This window comes from Thamnophis sirtalis, unplaced genomic scaffold (assembly GCF_051295495.1).
Source record: "Thamnophis sirtalis isolate CommonGarterSnake01/CBP01778 unplaced genomic scaffold, rThaSir2_p1.2 scaffold_1, whole genome shotgun sequence".
Classification (NCBI taxonomy): Eukaryota; Metazoa; Chordata; class Lepidosauria; order Squamata; family Natricidae; genus Thamnophis; species Thamnophis sirtalis.
Window position 1 is genome coordinate 70,001,035 of NW_028261381.1, and position 24,088 is coordinate 70,025,122.

The 24,088-nt window shown below is 40.3% G+C and overlaps 1 protein-coding gene across 2 annotated transcripts in view; it reads right to left on the reverse strand.

Annotated features, from left to right (window-relative positions):
* The window catches only part of LOC106549142 (NACHT, LRR and PYD domains-containing protein 12), a 50,289-nt gene that overhangs the window by 21,067 nt on the left and 5,134 nt on the right, over nucleotides 1-24,088 (reverse strand). For both annotated transcript variants that reach the window (XM_087715654.1, XM_087715646.1), the window contains exons 2-9: nucleotides 23,547-23,686; nucleotides 21,378-21,669; nucleotides 18,644-18,676; nucleotides 13,618-15,304; nucleotides 11,743-11,820; nucleotides 8,769-8,939; nucleotides 7,641-7,811; nucleotides 7,279-7,449 (exon numbers count right to left, since the gene is read on the reverse strand). In XM_087715654.1, the coding sequence (XP_087571780.1) occupies nucleotides 7,279-7,449; nucleotides 7,641-7,811; nucleotides 8,769-8,939; nucleotides 11,743-11,820; nucleotides 13,618-15,304; nucleotides 18,644-18,676; nucleotides 21,378-21,648 (2,582 nt within the window). In that variant the 5' untranslated portion in view covers nucleotides 21,649-21,669; nucleotides 23,547-23,686. The remainder of the gene's footprint in view (nucleotides 1-7,278; nucleotides 7,450-7,640; nucleotides 7,812-8,768; nucleotides 8,940-11,742; nucleotides 11,821-13,617; nucleotides 15,305-18,643; nucleotides 18,677-21,377; nucleotides 21,670-23,546; nucleotides 23,687-24,088) is intronic.

Genomic DNA, 24,088 nt, shown 5'->3' on the forward strand with positions numbered 1-24,088 from the left:
GATCTCGACAGGGAGATCATTCCAGAGGGCTGGAGCTGCAACAGAGAAGGCTCTCCCCCGGGGGGTCGCCAGCCGACATTGGCTGGCAGATGGAATCTGGAGGAGACCTAACCTGTGAGATCTAATCGGTCTGAGGGAGGTAATCGGCAGGAGGCGGTCTCTCAGGTACCCAGGTCCGATGCCACGTAGGGCTTTATAGGTAGCGACCAGCACCTTGAAGCGGATTCGGAGACTAATGGGTAGCCAGTGCAGCTCGCGGAGGATAGGTGTGACGTGGGTGTACCTGGGTGCACCCACAATTGCTCACGCGGCTGCGTTCTGGGTTAAATGGAGTCTTCAAACACTCTTCAAGGGCAGCCCCATGTAGAGCGCATTACAATAATCCAGTCTTGAGGTCACAAGGGCGTGAGTGACTGTCTGAAGGGCCTCCCGATCCAGGTAGGGTCGCAATTGGTGCACCAGGCGAACCTGGGCAAAGGTCCCCCTGGTCACAGCCGACACGTGGTGTTCTAAAGTCAGCTGCGGATCCAGGAGGACTCCCAAATTGCGAACCCTCTCTGAGGGGTGTATAATTTCACCCCCCAGCCTGAGAGATGGAATAATTGGCCAATCTTTGGGAGGGAACATCAGAAGCCACTCGGTCTTGTTTGGATTGAGTGCCAACTTGTTTGCTCCCATCCAGACTCTAACAGTCTCCAGGCACTGGCACATCACTTCTACTGCTTCGCTGAATTGGCACGGGGCAGACAGATACAACTGCGTATCGTCTGCGTATTGATGGTACTTAATCCCGTGCCGGCGTATGATCTCACCCAGCGGCTTCATGTAGATGTTAAACAGGAGGGGGGACAGGACCGAACCCTGCGGTACCCCATAATTGAGGGGCCTTGGGGTCGATCTCTGCCCTCCGACCAACACCGACTGCAACCTGTCCGAGAGGTGGGAGGAGAATCACCGAAGAACGGTGCCTCCCACTCCCACCTCTCGCAACCGTCGCAGAAGGATACCATGGTCGATGGTATCGAAGGCCGCTGAGAGGTCAAGGAGCACAAGGATAGAGGGGTGGCCCCTATCCCTGGCTCGCCAGAGATCATCGATCAGCGAGACCAAAGCAGTTTCCGTGCTGTAGCCAGGCCTGAAGCCCGACTGAAAGGAGTCTAGATAATCGGCTTCATCCAAGGACCATCGGAGTTGAGAGGCCACCACTTTCTCAACAACCTTCCCAACAAAGGGAAGGTTGGAGACTGGGCGATAGTTGCTCAAAATGGCTGGGTCCAGAGACGTTTTCTTCAGGAGGGGTCTCACCACCGCATCCTTTAGGAGGGGTGGGAAGATTCCCTCCTGGAGAGAGGTGTTAACAATCATCTGGATCCAGTCGCGTGTCACCTCCCTGCTGGTCGAGACCAGCCAGGAGGGACACGGGTCCAGTATACAAGTGGAGGCACTCACCGCTCCCATGGCCTTGTCCACTTCCTCAGGAGAAGCACGTTGAAACTCAATCCATAAAGTATGCTCAAGATCTTTCCCCGGTACCTCGGCTGGTATCATGCAATTGGAGTCCAGCTCTGTCCGAATCCGAGCGACTTTATCCATTAAATACTGAACAAATTCCTCAGCTCTTCCTTGTAAAGGGTCATCCGCATCTCTCCCTTTCAAGAGGGAGCGGGTTATTCTAAACAAGGCGGTTGGGCATGATTCAGCGGATGCAATAAGGGCGGCAAAATGCGAACATTTCGTCGCCCGTATTGCCACGAGATAGGCTCTAATAAAGGCTCTCATCAGTGCTCGGTCTGACTCAGACTTACTGGCCCTTCAGCGGCGCTCTAGGCGTCTCTTTTGGCGCTTCATCTCCCGGAGTTCCTCGGTAAACCAAGGGGCCCTCCTGGATCTGCTGTCTCGGAGAGGTCGCAAAGGCGCAATTTGGTTTAGAGCCCCCGCCACGACTAAGGACTCTACCAGATTGTGGACGATAGTGTCAGGTAGTTCTCCAAGCGCCGTCTGAAATCCCATAGGGTCCATCAGGCACCTGGGGTGGAACCACCTAATCGGTTCCCCCTCCCTACAGTGGGGGATTGGCTTCCGAAAGTCAAGCCTCAGTAGTACCATAAATGGTAAAAGTTCCTTCTTTACATTTACTTTTCCAACATTCATTTGAAGTACCTTTATACATTTTTCACAATTTGTCCAGTGTTAGACACCAACACCACCATCATCTTATAAACATTTTAAAATTTATAATTTAATGTAAATTTTAAACCTTTTGTCCACATATTTTCCCATTGTTCAAGCCTTATATTATATCAGTATATTATATACTGAGTCGTACAGTGCTTTTATATACTCATTCTGCAATTTAGAATTGATATTTGTGAGTATAAATATCAGATATTTTACCCTTTTTCAACTTATATTCACGTATTGTCAATTTAGATTTGAAATGGCAATTCAAAAAGTAGTTTCTTATTCTTACAATGTAGACTAAGATATCTCTTGGTGGTTTTCTTATGGTGGCAATTCTAGAGTTTACTCTATATATTTCATCCACTTCAAGCACCATTTTTTTATTTCCAATTAATTAATTGAGCCAAAGATTTAATTTTTCTCGATCCAATATCCTCTCTAGATAATTCATGAACTGCTCAAAATTTGTACTGGCATTGCTTAAGATGTACCGTATTTTTCAACGTATAAGACACATCTTTTTTCCTCAAAAGAGACTGAAAATCTGGGTGTGTCTTATACATCGAATACAGCATTTTTTTTGCCTCCCAATGCTCCACCCCCTTCACTAAAATGGCATAGCCTTATGGAGACTTTCAGAGAGCTCCTGGGGGCTGGGGAGGGCAGAAATGAGCAAAAAATGGGCCATTTTTTACGCCCTCAGCTCCCCGTTTTTTACACCCTAAGCCTCAATAAGACTATGCATGCAATTTTTTTGACAAAAAACGGTGCCATTTTTGTGAAAAACAGGCCGTTTTTTTTTGCTCTTTTTTGCCCCCCCCGAGCACTCTGCAACCACCCCCCCCGGGCTATTCATGCCTTTTATTTGAAAAAAACCGGGCCCATTTTTGCAAAAAATGGGCCGTTTTGGGGAGGTTTGCAGAGTGCAAAAACTTTTTTTTTTTCCTTTCGGAAAGCTCTTTAGTTAGAGTGATTGATGAGAATTACATTGATCAAGTGCTGTGCCACCAGAAACTAGTCTTAGGTGCTGCAGATTGTCAGATTTCCTTCTCCACTACATGGATAAATACACCTGGACACATCTCCCTACCTACCTACTCTATTTCTCTCCCTCTCTCTCCCTACCTATCTACCTACTCTCTCTACCTACCTACCTACCTACTATATTTCTCTCTATATATATCCTTCTACCTACCTACCTACCTACCTACTCTCTCTCTCCCCCTATCTACCTACTGTGTTTCTCCCTCTACCTCTCCCTACCTACCTTCTCTCCCTACCTACCTACTGTATTTCTCTCTCTCTTTATCCCTCTATCTACCTACCGTCTCTCTCCCTCCCTCCCTACTGTATTTCTATTTCCCTCTAGCTACCTACCTACTTTTTTTTTTTTAAAAAAATTGCCTCTTCAAAACTTTGGGGCGTCTTATACTCCAAAAATATGGTAATTCCAGAACAGCACTTTCATCTGTTGGAAGAAATGTCCTTCTGTGTTCAGTTCCAAGTGGGGAAAAAGACACTGGAAACATGGAGGCTGCTTAGAAAAATGGTTTAATGGTGGACAGGATCACATGGATTGCGCTCCTGAACAGAAAAGAGGGATCACATGCTTCCAGATGTTGAGTGAAGAAGAAAAGAGACAGATGCTGAAAGTCCCTGGTTTTATGCCCTCTCTGGGCTTTGATCTTGATCTTGAATTCCGATTGGTTGTCAGACTCCCATGGGGACATGCAGGGGCAACTCTATAAGCTGTATTTTGAGTCCAAGTTTAGTTGTGCATTGCTTCTTCCCAGGTGCCCTGTGGTGAGATGGGTAAAGGGGTACTACTATCATGCCTTAATCCCATCACCCTACAGCTGAAGGGGGATCTTTGTTATGTAGAATAGACAAAGGGTGGGGGCTATTAAGAGGGAATCTGTTTCATTTCTTATCCAGAGAAATGTAATATTCTGCCTTTTCAATATTTCCCAGGATATTTCATTTTTCTAGGAGAGGTGTGGGTTTTAACTTCCTATACATCTAAATAAGCACCATCCTTCTTATTTGGACATCTCCAATTTACACTTCAGGAAATCCATTCTCCTTTATCTGTTTAATACCTCCACTTAAATGATGTATGGTCTCATGGAGTTCCCTTGAAAGTATATCCCTTTTGGATTCAAGCTTTGCTCTTATTGCCTGGATTACTTCGTGTGTTTTGCTTATATGTTCCTCCAGAATAGTTCTTAAAGGTTCTAATTCCCTGATCCTCTTCTTTTTAATATTTTGTGTTGACATTGTCTAATTTAAGATATAACTATTTAAATATTAATAACATTGTTAACTGCAAAGTCGTATCGGACCCATCACGACTCCATGGACAAGTTCCTCCTTCCCTGTCCTATTAATAACATTACTTCCATTAGTAATATTACAGTCTTTGGCTCCCTCCTGTGGTCAAACAGCACCACTACACCAAAACAATATAAAGTATAAGACACTTTTTCCCCTCCCTGAAAGGGTGAAAATTTGGGTGTGTCTTATACACCAAATGTAGCCTTGCTCACCCTCACCCTTCGGCCTCCACATGTCCTCTCAAAGGGAGCTTTTGGAGGCTGCAAAGGCAGTCTCTCAAACGGAGAGCCTCTCAAACAGCCTCCAAAAGCTCCGTTTGCAAAGGACCTTCTCTTTGCAAAGGCAGCCTCTCAAATTGAGAGGCAGCCCTTCAAATAAAGCTTTTGGAGGCTGCAAACTCAGCTTCCCAAATGGAGCTTTTGGAGGCTGTTTGTGAGGTCCTCCGTTTGAGAGGACATGTGGAGGCCGAAGGGTGGGGGCGAGTGGGCGGGGCTACTCTCTCAAAGAGAGAGCCTCTCAAACAGCCTCCAAAAGCTCCGTTTGCAAAGGAGCTTCTCTTTGCAAAGGCAGCCTCTCAAACTGCTTGTGCTGAATCATGCTAATGTGCTGAAGCTGACCAGGCTTTTTGCTAAGGAGGCTAGCCAAATGAATACCAATGGATGCTGGTAGGCAGAGGCAGATTTTTTTTTATTTTTCTCCCCCCCCAAACTAAGGTGGGTCTTATACTCCGGGGCGTCTTTATACTCTGAAAAATACAGTAATTTGCAGGTTTATTCGCTTTCTGTGGTCAAACTTCTCATTATAGACAGCTTTAAACTAGTGACTTCTCCTCCAATCAGAAGCAAGTAAAATTGGAACTTTTCCCCCTCCTTACAACAGACTCAAAGCACCATTTAAACAGTCTTTATTCTAAAAAGGAAGAAGTTCAGTAGAGTCAGTTTAAAAGAAGTAACATCTTTTAAGAGATTTATGTCCTAAAATTTCAGAAATAGTTTTTAAAGTAGAGTATGGCTTCTTTACTCTGGTTTGGTTACAACAATTCCTCACCATATTAAAGTCATGGAATTTCAGAAGTGATGTTTCAACAAAAAGGGGCAAGGAAGCTGTAGCCAACAGCCTCTTTTTACGACAGAAGGTAAATCAACAGAAACTGACAGGATTAGGGCAGGCAGACACATCAATCACTCATCTAGGGATGGGATTAACCTCTTCCCTTCAGGAAGAAAGACAAGATTACAAACATTTTCATTATAAACACGTCTGCGATCAGCTGATACTCCCTGGAGTTTCCCAAGACTGTTTATAACTGCTGCAGTGTTAGCTATTTCTTGTTTGTTCCTGGGAGAAAAGATACAGGAGGGGACAATGATGCAGCTGGATCATACAGGCTGCGAATTTAGTGCATGTATGATCCTGCCAGCTGTATTGCTTCTGCTGTGAAGCACCCAATTTAGAACATAAGAGAACATAGAATAATAGAGTTGGAAGGGTGAATGGCTTTTGGCAGCATGCCCAGGCTTTCAATTAGTAGCCGCTCTTAGTTTCCTCTCAGTTGCTGTGTTTGCTTTGGGGTTGACTTTTAAAAAAAAGGGAAATGGCTATTTTAAGTTTTCTGCATTGTTTTAGTAGTTCCAGGCGCTGTCCTTTTGGGGAATACTTCTCTCTCTCTTTTTGAAAGCCTCTAGTGACGGAGCATCCACAACTTCTGAAGGCAAGCTATTCCATTGGTTAATTGGTCTCACCCTTAGGAAAGTTCTCCTTAGTCCTAGGTTGCTTCTCTCTTTGGTTAATTTCCATCCATTGTTTCTTGTTGTGCCTTTTGGTGCTTTGGAAAATAGATTGACTCCCTCAGTTTTGTAGGAGCCCCTCAAATTTCCTGACAGAACAATTAATCAGTGGAAGAACCTGCCTCTAGAAGTTGTAAACGCTCCAACACTGGAGGTTTTTAAGAAGAGATTGGATAATCATTTGTCTGAAGTGGTGTAGGGTTTCCTGCCTAAGCAGGGATGGACTAGAAGACCTCCAAGGTTCTTTCCAACTCTGTTATTCTATTTTATTCTAAATATTGGAACAGTGCTATTTTATTGTGTTATTTTATTGTGAGTTGGATTAAGGAGAAATGTAAGGGTGAGACCAATCAAGTTGGCCATACCCACCTAGTCACATGACCCATTTCCCACAAAAAACACCGGGAGCCACAAAATCTGGGTAGGTGTGGCTGGTGGGGTAATATGACTGGGTGGGAGTGACATTGAGTTGGCCATGAGCCATGACCAAGCCACGCCCACAGAACCAGTAAAAAAACTAGTAAAAAAATTGAATCCCACCACTGGGCTTCACTAACAGTGTGGCTCTTCCTTTCCAAGGATCAACCCATGCATTTCCACTGCTGTTGCCTCTGTCTCTCTCTATGCCAGCTCCATTCCCTCTTCCCCCTCTGAGCTCTTAGGTTGCCTTAATGCTGACCCTGACTCCCATGCCTCCTCCTCCTCATCTGATTCAGCTGCTGGAGAGGCAGGCAGCCTACAGCCCACAACATTCCCCTTCTACGTTTAATCAAACTTAGAAACACCAGTATAAAACCTTGCGGAATCAGTGTCAGTCCAAAAGCAGAGAGATATCGTCACTGTAAGCCACATGCACTGTATTCCTGTAGGAACTGAAGAGGGTATGATTAAACCGTTCCCTGGATAAATTTCTACAATATTAACCCTTAAGAGACGATTGTGCACATTAAATTGAAAGGGAAAAGCAATTACTTACTGTAGCATTTCAATTAAACATTCTGCATGTTTGAGACCCTTATTCATCACTTCTGTTATTTTGCCATCTATTTTTCTGAGGGAAAACTCTATCTCTCTCAATCTTTGATTTTCCCTTATTACTTCTGCAAGATGCCTGGTGCAGACATTGGTCAGAAACTCTGTAGCAATCCTATAAAGAAGTAAAAATAATAATAATGCCTTCAAAAACAAGCATTGAGAATACTATTGCAGGAATTGTAACAAATGTGTTTATATATTGCAGATGAACTGCTCTTCCTGGATGTATTTTCAGAAGACAAGCAGTCAAGAGAAAGTAACACATATCACATTGAAAAACAAAACGAGATACTGAACACTTACCCTAGTTTCTCTATTCTACAGTCTTGATTTTGGAGCCCCACACATAGCATTTCCGCTACTCTGTCATCTGGATTGTGCAGCCATAATTTTAACTCTCTCAAACTCTGGCTTTTACAGAGTACTTCTGCAACATGCCTGCTACAGAATTCGGTCATGGATTCTCCTGTAAACCTGCAGGTATGAGTGCAAAACATTACAATTATTTTTGGAAAATACACTATAGCAGTGATGTTGAATGTTTTTCTGCCTGAGTACCAAAAGGATGCACGTGTATGCATGCCCACCCCCATAATGCAATGCCCACCCACCCCAGCGCATGAGTGCACACACACCCCAAGCTCTTCCCACGCATGAATACAGACCTCACTGAAGCCTCCGGACGTCCAGTAGGTCTGTTGTGTGGTATTTCACCATCCACAGGCTCTGGAGGCTTTCCTGAAGCCTGATGAGGGCGAAAACACCCTCCCGCTACCCTCCGGATGGCTGAAAATCAGCTGGCCAGCACTGATTTATAGTTTAAGTTTATAAACATTAATTAAGCAATTTTCAGATATAACAATTATACTGATTGAAATATCCACAGCTGTACTTTACAAATTTGTAGATCTATGTCTGTGATGGCAAACCTATGGCACAAGTGCCCGAAGTGGCACTCGGAGCCATGTCACCTGGCACGCGTGACATCGCCCATTTCTCTTCCAGGTTTCTGGCATACATGTGCCTGCAATGATCAGGTGGCCTTTGTGGGTGCGGCAGTGTTGGAAACTGGAAGAGCTGGTCTTCTGTTTTCCGGCGTGAGCATGTGCACGGGCCAGATCGTCGCATGTGCATGTGTGCCATAACCGGAAGACTTGCTGACCGGTATGGTGGAAGTTCATTTTCTGGCAAGCGCATGTTCCCCGGGCAGCTCCTCTTCCAGGTCACAGCCCTGATGAATGCGTGTATGTGCGCTCCCTTTTTGGTACTTGGTGCCAAAAATGTTCGCCATCAATGACATAGTACTCTAGTAGAAACTAAAGATAACATGGTTAAATGTCATAACTGCATCTGTGTTTCCCTGGATATTTTTCCAGAACTCATGAGAAAGCATCACACATCAAACTGAAAAAAAAAATACTGTACACTCACACTAGTGTTTCTACTTTACAGTCTGCGTGTTGGAGCCCCTCACACAGCAATTCCGCTGCTCTGTCGTCTGTATCGTCAAGGGACAACTGTAACACTTTCAATCTCTGGTTGTTTTTAAAGACTTCAACAAGATGCCTGCTGTAAGACTCTGTGAAGGACCACCCTACCAAACTGAAAGAACAGCAATCACTCAGGAAAAATAGAATGATACCGTCTGGTTAGTAATATCAGTACAACGGAATTCAAATTATATCTTCTAGTAGTAGCATCACATATAAAAATAGACGATACAGGAGTCAACAGGAAGTTCTCCAGTTGGACAGACGTGGGGAATGTGAACTCTGAAGAGCCTCACATGAACCCTGTCTGACAAACTTACTCAGGTGATCCTTTCTTTGGATCAGAGCCCTCCTGGAGGGGAGACAAAGAAGGGCAGTGTCTCACCAGACCCAGAGGGAGGAAACAGGTCCCTCACAGGTCGGAGATTTGCCTTATGAATCGGAGTGGGGGCAGCAGCCTGCAATATGGCTGACAAGATGCTGACTTTTCATCTAAGCAAATGGGTAAGAAAATTTATCTAACCCACAGTCATAAATCAAACCTAGTAAAGGCAAAGAAATCTTGAGAGCATAAATAATATTGATGGTCAGACCGGGATTTTCTCCAAAAGAAAGAAAGGAAGAAAAGGAAAATGGTTGAAACACCCCCCCCCCCCAAGCTATTTTGCTTAAAACAAATTTGGACAGAAAAGGAGAAAGCAGAGAAGTAACAAACCCCTTCAAATATAAACTCTAAATTTGGTTTCGGATACGAAATAGATATCAAACATTCCGAAGGCTTACTTTGTTTTTTAGCAACTCCAAAAAAATTAAGGGAAAAAAAAACACTTCTTCGCACTGATAACTGATAACCTAGTTCTGAGCAGCTGTGGCTGACTGGAGGCGGAAGGTGACAGGGGAAAGAATTATTATAAAGTCAAGAACTGGGAAATGCGAAGGCCCTTTCGTCCTTTTTTTTCTCTGCAAAAGAATAAGATGGCACCAGCTTCTCTTCTGGTCTCACAGTAGTTGAAATTTAAGGTGGATCAGACCCCTCGAAATAAGATTTGTATAACTAACTGCAATTTTGGAACTGGACATTAAGGAAGAACAAGAGACCAAGTTGGCTCCCATTGCTCTTCCCCACAGCAACTGAAGTAGATAAATTTAAGGTGGACAACAACTCTGAAATAAGAACTGTATAACTAACTGTAACTTTGGAACTGGACATCATGGAAAGCTGGAAATTTGAAGAACTAACTACGTGAAATTATAAAAATATGCATAAATCGTTAAAATCAAGCCTAAATAGTATTCTGAACTGAGAGAAGCAGATATCTAAAGAAGAATTTAAAGAAGAAAGGGGACAAGGCAATTAGATATGGAAAATGGAGAGGGAACATGGAATACACCTACAATGGAAAACTATTGAGATTTAAAGACAGAATCACTAACTGGGGGCAGGTAAGGATGTATAATTATATAAAGATAATGATGAGAATATCTTGGAATTGTAACTAGGTCTACATCTTGGCCAAAATTAGGCTGGGTGGGAGGGTGTTAAAAGTACAATGACTATATAGGTATATTTTTTTATTCTATTTTTTTTAAAAAGGAGAATACATGTTAAAATTAAATATGTATATTGAAAAGGAATTATAAATACCATCAACATAAAATGGAGCTTGCTCAGAGGCTGAAATATACCAAATAAATGAGATGAAGAGTGGGAAGTAGAGGAGAGAGAGGAAAGAAGAGAGAGATAGGAGAGAGGGCAAGAGGGGAAAGAGGAGGAGAGAAATGAGGAGTGGAAAGGAGAGAGAGAAGGAGAGAGGAAGGGGAAGTAGAAAAAGATGGCAGAGGGAACAAAGGAGGTAGGGAGGGGGAGGAGAAAGAGAGAAGAAAGTGAAGAAAGTGATGGCTAAGATACAAATATGGTGTATGGAGAACAGAAGAGTCAATAATTGTTTTTGGGAGTTAATGGTAAGATGAATCGATGTAAACATTTAATAATACAATATGATGTTGGCTATGTAATAGTATACATTTGATTATATGTTATGAAACTGAAAGAAATAAAAAACTTTATTTAAAAAAGTAGGTGGTACAGTTAATAATAAGAAATAATTAAAAGCAATGGTTATGGGCAGTTAAAATATCATATGGTTAGATATAAACAATATATTTAAATTATCCTATAAATAATATATAGATTATATGTCAAAGGAAGAAATAAGCTCTGAAACACATATGTTGGATTTGGCATCATTTCATGTGTGCAGTTGTAAAATAAAATGTATTTCACATTGAATGGAATTCTAAATATAATTTCCTTTTAAAATATGAAGTTAATCTAGACATATTATATATTCCCACAATTTTGTTAGCCTTTCTTTACAGAGGATCAAATATCTTTTTCCAATAAAGAATATATAAAATCCTTGTAGCTCTTAACATATTCAATGCTGGTATTCAGTATTTTCAGCATATTAAAGAAATGCATGGTTTAATTTTTAATAAAAATCTTAGACTATAATGGAATTAAGATTTTCAAAATTAATTCCAAAAGAGGATTTATTAGCTTTGAAACACTGCTACCACATATGGAAGAGGAATTGAATTTTTTCATTACATTTTCAGCATTTCACACAAAAACTTATTTTCAAAATCATGACTAGACTATGGTGAAACATCTTAAACCAAATTGCTTTAAGTATATTGTGAATTTAAGTTCTAGTTCCACTGAAATTCCCACTGCTTTCTCTCTATACTATTCCTTCATTTAATAATAAATTTTTGACATATTTTGGTTACGAACTGGATGTCAATAATAAATTATAAAGTGACTGTTAAAAGCAGTCACCCCATCCATACAACAAAATGGCGGATAATGACTCCCAAACAGATTAAAGGAGGTTAACATGAAGGTTTCTTACCTTAACTCTCTTAAGTTTCTCAGTTCTGTCAGTGCTTTAAAGAGGCTTTCCACATATCTTTCATCCAAATTCCCTTCCCTAAAGGAGAAAAGACGTTTTTGCTCTCAGACTTCCACTTGAGTGTTTCCAGTTCCTCTACTTTGCAAATATTTGAAAAGTAACCACAATTAAATGCAACCCCCACATATGTTGTTCCAATGTGGCCATTAAATAAAGCAAAGGGTACACCAGGGGGCTTGGTGGGAGGCTCTGGGAGGTCTAGTGCAGGTTCTGCCATGGGCCTCCTAAGGCCTCCCCTCCCCTGAGGCATGCCATGTTCACATGGGAGAAGCAGAAGCTGCACTGTACCTAAGCTGTCTGGTCCGGTTCCAGAAGCAACTGCCAATTTTCAGACCAGCTGCAATGAATTGTGGCTGCTGCAAAATGGCGTTCATTTCTGAGTTCTTAGGCCATGCCTCCTCACATTCTTCTCCAATGCGAGATGTATTCGGAGTGCTGCAAAGAGCTGCAGAGCTCTCTGGAGATTGCATTAGAGAAGAGCAAACTGCTCAGTTGCTAACCTGCATAGCCCACTTTCAGAAGTGAGCACCATTTTGGATTTAACAGAATTTAGTTGGCTGTCCTGAAAATGACAACTGCATCTGAGATCCTGCCACAAGTCCCAGAACAAGGCAAGGTTCCCTCCTTCTCTAACCCAATCTGTGAAACTCCAGAAAGGCAAATGTGCAATGGATGACATAGAGTGACGAGTAGGTTGTGGGATCCAGTGGATGGAAATATATTCTATATGACTTTGTTTTAAGAGAGGAGTTTAGGAAGTTTCCAATTATTACAGAAGCACCTACTTATAGTATCTGCCATTTAAGCTGGAAAATTTCATATGCAATGGAATTTTCAAATGCAGTACCATGGAACATTTGAGGGTATTAAATGTAGCTCTTTTTTGTTTAGAGAGAAACACGCTAAGCTTTGCTATGGCCAAGTGAGCTTCCAGTCAGCCTTTAAAGACTGCCAATGTTGGGCTATTTATTAAAAAAAATCACGATTTAAAAAAACTATTTATTTAAAATGGTTACAGCTTCTAGATCTCGAAAGCTATTGGCCCTCTGATCTTGAGCTGAGCTGAGTATTTCCTGATGGTATAATTATCAGGCTCTTTAAGTGCAAGGTGAATTGATTGGTGTTGGCTTCAATAATACACAACTGCTCATTTTTAGTTAAACATCCTCCCAATCCACCCAGCCCAAGCCCTTTCTTGTCTTTACTACAAAGGATTGAGAGGTTTCTTTAATTTAATTATATGTGAGACAATAGGTTAGAGCAGTGATGCTAACCTTTTTCTCATCACGTGACAAAAGCAGAGGGAATGTAGGGGGTCGTCTGTGGGGTGTCCACCCCCATAATTCTATGCACGTGCATGCACGACTCACCATGTGCATGCATGCACAACCCTTGCATGGATGCATGACCCCCACCCTCCCCACCGCTTTTGGCCTCCAGAGGCTTTCTAGGAGTCTAGAGAGAACAAGAACTGCTTCCCTGCCCCCCCCCCCCCCCAAGGCCCTCCGGAGGCTTCAGGGGGCTTCCCTGAATGCTCTGGAGGGTGAAAAACGGCCCCAATGCACAAACCGGAAGTCCATTCCTGAACTTCCAGTTTGCCCGTAGGGTGGAAAATGGCCAAAAATGAAGGCTGAAGGCAGCTGGCCACCGTGTGCATGCGCGCTGGATGAGGCAATGCCTCACATGCCCTAACAAAAGGCTCTTTGTGTCATCTGTGGCATGCGTGTCTTAGGTTTGCCATCATGGGGTTAGAGAATAGGGGTGGTATGAGAATAAACTGGATGAAATCTTCAAAAGATTTTCTAAAATACTTACTCATTTTCTGGAAGAAAATATTTGGTTTCTGTAGGATACAGAAATTCAAGGACTTTAACATGGAGATGCTCCAAATTCTGGCAGTGTTGTACACAATAGCCCAGGATCATCAAGTCCATATCTGAGTTGCACTGATAAATTATTTCAGTGATATCATGTACTGCATATTTTACAAAATTTTCATCTTGTGTCTCATATAAATAACCAAACATTTCTTTTTGCAATTGGAAATTACGCCTATTTTTTTTAAAATTATTTTTCACACAGTCTAACAAGAATTCTTTATTCTTAGGAGAAATTTGCCATCCAAATTTTTGTTTTAATCTTGTCATTCTTTTATCTTCATTTAAAAACCCGAAGAGGAAGTGCAATCCGACTGCAAAATTAGGTTTAAAAGATTTATGTCTTTCTAACAGTGTCTGCAAATTTTTATTCCAATTTTGAGAATGCTGCTCATCTCCTTCTTCTAGGACATAAAACATAGCAGCAAAAAACTCTTGAAAACTTAAATGAATAAAGCTATAGATTTGGATACAATCAATGTCCCTCTTGAAGAGGTTCTGATTCAGAAAGAGGGTGAGGGGGACTCCCTGATCCAAAATGTGCTCCTTGACATCTTCTTCCAAAAACAATGTTTTCTGATTCCAGATGCCTTCTGCAGCCAAAGAACATAAGCCTTTCACATAGGATTTGACATCCTGTTTGGATTCTTTAAGGTGAAACTGTAACAAACTGGAGAAATACCGTATATAGATTGCAGTGAGGGTGCATGGTGTCTTCTGAAGATCTTTGCCTCTCTCCATCTCCTGCTCCATCACTGTGCAGATGATCCAGCTCACAAGGGGAATGACACACATGGTGAAAAGAGTATCATTTTGTTCCACAAGTCTGAAAGCTTGAATTGCTTGGTCTTTATTTTTAAAAAAATTGTAGAAATATTCTTCTCTCTCTTTTGTGGAAAACCCCAATATCTCACAATGCCGTGGATATTCTAAATATCGATGGAGTTTCTCCAAAGCAGTAGGTCTTGTTGTGATTATAAGAGAGGATTTAGGAAGAAGCTTTTTTTGAAATAAACTGCTCAAAAGAATTCTCACTGGCTCCTTCTTCCAGGTTTTAGTACAAAAGTAGCTTTCAGGATGATCAAAGGAATACCCGAATTCATCAAACCCATCAATTATGAATAGAATCTTCTCTTCATTCTTGCGTATGTTTTGAATGAAATTTTTTACTGCATAACACTTTGGCCATTGTTTTGAAATTATCTCTTCAATGCTACTTTTCTCTGTCTCTGCATGGAGATTCATCTCCCTACAGCTAATATAGAAAACATAATCAAATCTATCATGGTAAAGTTGTTGAGAAGCCCAATCAAACATGATTTTTTTGGCCATCATAGTTTTTCCAATTCCTGCAGCTCCTTGCAACACAACAACTTGTGGAATTGATCCATGTTTATCAGGGTTAAATAATGTTTCAATGCTGGTTGAAGATTTAGCTCTTTTGCTGATGATTTCAAGATGTTTCCTTCCCATCGCCAGAATTTCATCTTCTTTCTCATCTTCAGACCGATGATAATCTAGGATGATTAGCTTTGAGTATCTCTGATTTAGGAGCACATATTCGCCAAGAACAGCATTAGGATCTTTCATTTTTTCAATTCTTTTTTTAATGTCATTTCTGTAATCTAAAGGAAAAATGAATCAAATTAGAAGTGTGAAAAACAAGGCCTGGACAAGACATTCAATTAAGTGTTTTGTCTCTGTATCTTCTCCTCGAAGCCACCCCCATTCACCCTTTGGATTTTAAGGTGTTGAGGGAAGTTATACATAGGTATTTTGCAATTGGTATGCCAGTATTGATGTCAATAGAAGAAGTTCTCCAGAAAATGGCATTCTGAATGGCAGAGTCTTTTGTTTCCTCTGTCAGTAGACAGCTGATTTTTGCAGCAAAACTGGTTTTTTGGCAGTGAAAACATTTGGTTTGGAAGACAGCAGGTTGGAATTACCTCATAGCGGTTCTAATCTCACCGGCTCAAGGTTGACTCAGCCTTCCATCCTTCCGAAGTGGGTGAAATGAGGACCCAGACTGTTAGGGGCGATATGCTGACTCTGTAAACCGCTTAGAGAAGGCTGAAAGCCCTATGAAGTGGTATATAAGTCTAACTGCTATTGCTATTGCTATCATAAAAGTTTCTGATGGCTTCCTGACTCATTGGGATGAGAGATCCATGTGTTTTTCAGTCTAGGGTGAGCATAAGAGGGAAAGCAGGGATAGGAGATCTTGTCGGACTACAAGCTTATTTTTTCACTTTTATAATGTGTTTTCTTTTTTTATTATTATTATTTTTTGTAAGTGGGTAAGTTAATTGCCTGGTTGAGCATTGCCAAACTTCATACCTCTAGATAGATTGCAGTAAATCATTTTTATTGTTTATTCAAAGACATGAGGAGACTTAATTTATTGCAAGGAAAATTGGTGGCAATGTTGGTCCTTTCTTTTGCATGCAAGTGACTTTACTTGCTTTGACTATTTACCAAAAGGCTTCTATATAATATACCAACTTTAAAGATTCTCAATTGTATTCATGATGTTTCTGCCTTTGTTCTCTAAATCAAGAAGAGGAAAATCCTCCACTTTTTTCTGTGGGAACTGTTATCTCAACTTGCTCTGTGTTGTAAATATAACAAGAACCCCCACTGCTTCTAACCTTCAATTTGCTGAAGAGATCAAGTAATCTATGTATTTAATTGGCTACTAATAATACTTTTAAAGAAAAAACAATTTAGAGGAATTTAAGATTTAATCTGCTGTAGACAATTCTGAGCAAAAATTTCTCTGATTTTTTTTTATTAATAATATTTTTATTTTAAAAATAAAAAAGAGCTTTGTTGAAGTTGAAGTAGTAGTGGCAAAAAATTTAAATGGAAAAATAGACCATGCAATTGGTTAAATCAACTAAAAGAAGATTTCATGAATATTCATATGAGAGAAGAAATTTAGATATGCAGATGGAACCAATAAACAATTTATTATTAATGGATCTGAGATCTTACTTAAGAGTTAGAGGCCTACCAGAAAACTGGACCTGCCAACTGGAGTTGGCAGAATTACTGAAATTAACTGTATGGTTTAGAGACAAAGTTTTGGACCTATTTATAAGAATATGGGAATTGTCTATAGAGTTTCTTGGCATTTAATATAATAACAGACCATTAACAGAGAACCCCCAGCTGCCAGGAGCACTCTACAAGCCTCCCAAAGCTCTGCATGTCCCCCCCTCTTTTTTTTTTTTGCAAAAAATGAGGCGTGCAGGGGGTTTGGGAGGCTCCTGAATAATTATATCATTATGCACATATTCTGATAATTCCACATTGGAGCAACTTGATTTGGTATAAATTTTCCTTCCTATGGTATTTTGGAATATTCATAAGTGGCATTCTTGGTAGCACTGTTTTCAAAACATATTAGCCATAACTCCTCTTACTACTATATCAAGCTGAATAACATGGTATATTATTTCAGAAAAAAATGCATTTTTTATCCCTTTTCTTGTTTAAATTGATGCAATGAAATAATCCAAACTTTAAAATTATTTTTTTTAAAAAACTGTGGTATCAAGAAGAGTTTTTACTTTAAACAAGCTAGGGAACGATAAAGATGGAATTTTACTATTCCCTTTCTTCAAAAATAAATTCAGCATCTCACATGCAGCAATTATAGCTATAGTTAGTCCTCATTTATCAACTGCCATTGGGACCAGTAACTTAGTTGTTAAGTGTTGTAGTCCTAAGGTAAAAATCATGTGACTACTCCTGAGTTACTACTGCAGTTTTCACTGTGGTCATTAGTAAATCACCACAGGGGTTTAAGCAAAATATCATGTGACTATGATTTGCATTTTTCTCCCAGCTTCCCCCTTGACTTTGTTGGTAGCCGGCTACGAAGGTCGCAAATGGCGAGCATGAAATCATGGGATACTGTGACTGTCAGAAATGCACATCAAATGCCATATAAATTTGGATAATTAACTTGGATGAAGCAGCATTTCAGCTTGAGGGACAAATAAATGATTAGAAGTGATAATCAAATGTTATATACCTTAAAATACCACATTACTCTTTATTAGTAATGGTTTTTTTTATAAATCTCTTTGATATGCACATTTAAAAAGTGAATGGAATAATACATCAGTGGACAGCTAACCTAATCTGACAACAAAAGATTGTCTTAACATCAAATTTATATTAAACTGTCCAATATAGATTATAATTTCTTCAACAAAATAATGCTTTGGATTTGTAGAGCCATGTTATGCTGTTATATTATCCTATCCTATCTATATACAGAAAAAGAATCAATAACCATTGCCGTTTTGGGGATGGAATGAGAATACATTAGTTGTATTTGGTTTTTAACTTTTTGTGATGGTTACATTTTTTGAACTATTACATGGAAAATGATGGCTGGACAACAGAAATGGATTCTCAATGCCATTCTTGGCATTAGGAGATTTTTTTGCTGAAGATTGCAAAGAAACATTTATGGCTTCAATTAACCAATGGACAGAAGATTGTTTTGTTACTTATATGTTCTGAACATGTTGTGTATGACGAGAGATTATAATGGATAATTATAAAATAATACTAGAAAATCCATGCTCTGTTGAGTCATTTTTTTAGAAATATTTCCTTATCTAAAGAGAGAAATAGAATGACATAGGAGGGCAAAATAGCAGTGAGAGTGGAAGTGAATTTGAACTTCCTGCTGGCTTCCCCATTGAGTTTCCCTGCAGGAGATTGGCAGGAAACCCTGGAAATCTTTCCCTCCGTCTTTCCTCCCCCCCCCCCCCCTTCCTTATGGTCAGCACTGCAAAAGCACCCTGCAGCTTTCCCAAGGAGGATTTTTGGGGTGATTATTATTCACAGTAGCTTTTGCATAGATGGGGAGGCAAAGAAGAGGACCTGATAATGCTGAATTAGGTTTAAACATAATTCAATGACCCTTTGAATGTTTTCTGCCTTACCTGATATAAGTTGGTGAGCATCAACATCTGCAACTAAAAATGGATTTGAATTAGTAAAATACACTTTATAATAATGGATAAATCATAATGCATTTTTAAAATAGTTAAATACATGATTGTATGACTTCTATGAATGTCTACATTTATATATATATATATATATATATATATATATATATGTATGTATGTATGTATGTATGTATGTATGTATGTATATATATATGTATATATATATATGTATATACACACACACACACACACACACACACACACACACACACACACACAAGATGTTTTATCTAATAATTCCTATGCATTTCTACATATTTTCTTATTTCCCCTTTTTCTTTTATAGGCATGATAAAAATGACCAGACATATCTAACTGTGCTCTTGCCCTGTCTTGCAGTTTGGGTTGCAAAACTGATCTAAGAAGAAGAACTGCCATTAAACCATTCTTCCCACTCCTAAGACACTAAGCCATTCCAAAAGCATATTATAATCAACAGTATCAAAGCTATAACAGAGCTCAAGTAGAGGTTGGACAAATATCTCCTGGGGCCATCCACAAATTCAATCAATAGTATCTCAGTGCTATATGTCAACCTGAAACACAAGTGGAAAGAATCAAGATAATTATTTCCTCCAGTGCTCTCTCACTTCATTTGATCAAGTATCACTTTCCGTTTGCTGGATTCAGCTATACGTGGTCTCCTGGGAGGCCTTTACTAACCAGGAAGGACATGGTTGCAAAAGAAGACACAATTGAATCTTCCCAAGGAGCCCAGCTACTTCCTCAAGTCTAATTGGATGAAAGGACTAGTTGGCTTCTGCAATGTGCAGTGGGTGACTGACAGAGAATTTGGTGAGGGATCCACATGCACCAGAGCTGAAGACTGAGTGAAGCAGAGAAACAGCATATTGTAGAGTTTGAAATGAGGTTACCAATAAGGAAACATCAGGAACGTTGTTCTTTTTATATAGCAAAGCTTGTCTTGCCAGGAAGGACAAAAATTATTTCGTCTCAACTGCTACCTTTTAAATTAGAGTTGAGATGGTTCTTCACCTTTGACCTCCCCTTCTTCTGGAAAGCACTGAGTGCTCACTAGTTCTGTCATCAGGTTCCCTAATTCCTTTCACAACAGCCCACCCTTCACCTCTATATTTCTATCCCAGTGAGGCCTTTGAGATGTTGGGTGGGTGCTTCCCAATTTTATACCCCTCCACAATTTATTTTTAAAGTACCATATTTTTTGCTCCATAAGACACACCTAGGTTTAGAGGAGGAAAAGAAGAAAAAAAAATATTCTGCTCCTTTGTGCCCACCACCGGACAGCTGAGCGACGACTGGATCACAGCCTCCCGTAGTCCCGCCAATCAGTGGGCTGGCTGACCAGAAACACCACCATTGCTGCCTCCTTGGGTCTGCTGCTTCCACCAGGAAACGCAGGAGCCTTCGCTGCTGACCGACAGTTGGATCGGCCTCCCAGAATACTGCTGATCAGCAGTTCCAGGTGGTGCTAACGAAATATGTGCACCATAAGATGCACAGACTTTTTTGGGGGGAGGAGGAGTGCATCTTATGGAGGAAAAAATACGGTATGTCTTTACCAAAGCCCACATTTTGGATAACATTTCCAATCAACTTTTTATTATTTTATTTTCTAGCCTAAGTAGTTTAATGAAATTGCAGCCCCCTAGATCTTCAAGGGATAAGTGGCAGTGGTGGGATTAAAAATGCTTTACTACCAGTTCTGTGGGCATGGCTTGGTGGGTGTGGCTTGGCAGGTCTGGGCATGGCTTGGTGGGCACATGGCTTGGTGGACGTGGCAGGGAAGGTTACTGCAAAATCCCCATTCCCTCCCGATCAGCTGGGACTCGGGAGGCAGAGACTAGATGGGGGCGGAGCCAGTCAGAGGTTGTATTTATCGGTTCTCCAAACTACTCAAAATTTCCACTAGCGATTTTCCAGAACTGGTCAGAACCTGCCTCTGATGAGCAGGTTATACCCTCCTTCAAGTAGGCTGCTGTTGTTACAGAGCCCAGTCTGATGCCATCTGACAGGACATCAGGCAAACAAAGCAGTGCTATAGATTGCAAAAAGACACAAATGGGATTTCTTCTTGGGATTAGGACTGGCTCTGGGACACTTCTTGGTTCCCTAATTTGACAATCCCCCTGCAGAAATGTGCTGAGGGTGTTTTAGGTATTTGGGGACTGTCCTAAATATCTCAGATCCTTTCCACTTGGGCCACCTGCAAGAGAATGTTGGTTTCTTTGTTCTCTGGCTCCACTCAACATTTAATGCCCTGCTCTCTTCCCTAATAGCAACAACAGCATCACCTGGGAGATATCATAATACTGTATCATGTCAGGAAGCACATTAGAAAAAAGCATGGACTAAAACTCAGCTTTTAAGGATCTCCTGAAATTTAGATCAATGAACTAATTTGTTTCTCTTCAACTTGGCATCTCATTTATTTGACAGTGATAGGAAAATGCCACGTTGAGTGTCAGAGCAGATGCTTCCCTTAAATTTGATTCCAGGGTCAATACATGGGATTCCAGGCTAGAAAGAAAGCCCCTCTCTGAAATCTCAGAGAGTCACTGCCAATCCTAGTCAACAACAAATCTGAACAACATTCAGTGGAAACAAACCACAATCATCACTTATTTCCAGTTGATCTTACATGAAGAGAACTTCTAATCCATGTAAATAGATTGGATTTACTTACCTTTCTGTTCAACTTCTTGAAGATTTTTAGCAATATCATTTAAATTGCTTTTTTGAAGGACATTGATGCACACATCTACAGCATCTTCTTCATAATATCGAATCAGAAAATCTACAATTTCTGGTCGCTTAGCTTTCTCCAATAGAGCTGTAGGAATGTTTTCCTTTCCATTATAGTGAATAGATTTTAGCCTCCATTTAAATTCTTCAAACTCATCCTCAAGAAGACTATTCAATGCTATGTAAAGATCATCTCTCTCAGTGCTGTTCATTTCAATTATTATGGATTATATCTAAAATTAGAATTAAACAATTAAACTAACATTTTTGGAAATGAAATTTGATGGGAACAATATTTTCTATTTTCAAATTAAACTAGATAACTCATTCACAAAGGCATGCACAGTCCTTTTTAATCAATAATCATGTTCATTTTTATCCATTTTCAGCAAAACATCTGTAAGGTAATTTCCATTTTTTATACAGTGATTGTTTTTCCCTCCCTAATCAAACAATCAATTTAGCCATTTCTGTAAATTCTACCATCTTCACAATCAACTCCTCTTTTGTGTATATTTCTATATTTTCCATATTTTCTTTGCATATAATAGCCTCCCTCAGTGACCATATATAAAATCATGAATATATTTAATTGTTTATCCATAAGTTCTAGTAAGAAAAAATCTGGTTTCATCTGAATAGTTTTTAATTCTCTGCATAACCATACATATTGGCATCCAATATTTTTTTTTGTTATTTCACTAGTCTGCCATGCATGGTAAAATGTTCCTTTCTGGTTTACACATTCCCAACAGCACTTAGAAGCAGGGGTAAAATTCAGCAGGTCCTGGAAAACCACTAGCGGAAATTTTGAGTAGTTTGAAGAACCGGCAAATACCATATCTGGCTGGCCCCAGAGTAGGGTGGGAATGGAGATTTTGCAATATCGTTCCCCCAGGATTGGGGAGCGAATGGGGATTTTGCAGTATCCCTCCCCTGCCATACCCACCAATCCATGCCCACAGAACTGGTAGTAAAAAAAAAAGAATTTCACCACTGCTTAGAAGTAGTTTTATACATTTCAGATAATGTGTCAGATGCCATATACCAAAGGTATATCATTTATAAAAATTCTCTAAGATGTTCATTTCAGAGCTTTTGACCACATCTCCAATTTGTATGTTATAACCATCATTCTTAGATGTGTTTTCATCTGTTTCCAACATTCAAATCTCAACAGAAGTGTGCACATTTTTGCAGTTAGGTGTTCCCCATAGGGACATAATTCAATTTCAAGCTCAATGTTGTTCTATATGGATAGCCTTTGATCTAGAAGGAGCCCCAGGCTTCATGAAACTTTGGAGATCCTGGAGACTCCTTTGTCACCTTCTCCAGTTTTTCAACTGCAAGCGTTGGGGTTTCTCTTGCTGTCCGAAGACTTCTGCTGAGGTGTTGCTTTGGGGTTGGAGTCTTCTCTTTCCAGAGTCTCTTCCTGGCATAGTTCTTTTCCCGACACCCCAGGCCAGACTCCCATTCAGTTCCCTTTTCAGAAAACAATCTCCCTAATTAAAGAGAGCTGGAGCTGCTTTATTCTTCCTTCTCAGATAGCACCAAAGTCCTTGATCCCGGGAGAGGGGAGAAATGCCTGCTCCCTCCAGGTGGTGAATTCACTCTTCCACTGGGTCTGCATCAGGATGTTTACAATTCTCTTTTCTCTTTTGTGATTGTGATTCAGTCCAACCAAAAACTGTACATAAACCACATTTACCTTTCATATTTTACATATGAAAACAAGAAGAGAAAAGCTATTATTATTTCCAACTAAATAAACTGCATTATTAGTGCTTTAAACCTTTTTTTTTCTTTAACCACCCTCAGCCAGCTATTGGGGCTTAGTTTCTGGTTGATGCTTGCCCTACTAGGTAACAGCTTTACTACAGTAAAGATACAGCTGACAATGAGTGATGAGAAATCTCTGCTTGCCAACCCTTCATTGCTTAAATAAAATACAAGGAAATACTTTCCTTTAGGCTGGCTTTTGCTACAGGAACAGTCTGGAGGTCTCTGATCACTAGAAGTTTCTGCATGTGCCCATTCACAAACACCTCCTATAAGCATCTATCCTGAAAAGCTAGTGGCCCATGTTAAACGATGTACTGTTTAGACTTACCACTCTGCAGTGAATAATCCTATGCTGAATTGCATAGCAGATGAAAAGAACTTTCTATTTCACTTTCAAAAGTACAGTTATTCCAACCCACTTCCTCCTTGTATCTCAAGTCCACTTTTCCTTAGTGTTGATGGTCGATCCTAAAAGACAGAAGAAAGCCACCACTTCAATCCTTGACATAAGACTGTAATAGACCCCCCCATTAAGTCGCAACTCAAGACGGTCATAAAGTGGGTTACCATGTGACCAGTCCCAATTTTACAAATGTTTTTGCAGCAGCTGTTAAACAAACATTGTGCTCATTATTCCTATGGGACATTTTTGTTGAAAAGCAGAAGAAAATGCCAGTTTTCAGCAAAAGTATCAGAAATCAGTCATGTAATCATGTGATACCACAAATGGCATAAATGGGGACCTGATGGCAAGTATCCAAAATGCAGTCATGTGATTGGTGGGGCATCTGTCAGAACTTTGGAACTGGGTGATAAGTACAGTTGGTGGGAGAAGGGTCCGTTGGAAGTTGTAATAGTCATTAAGCAAAT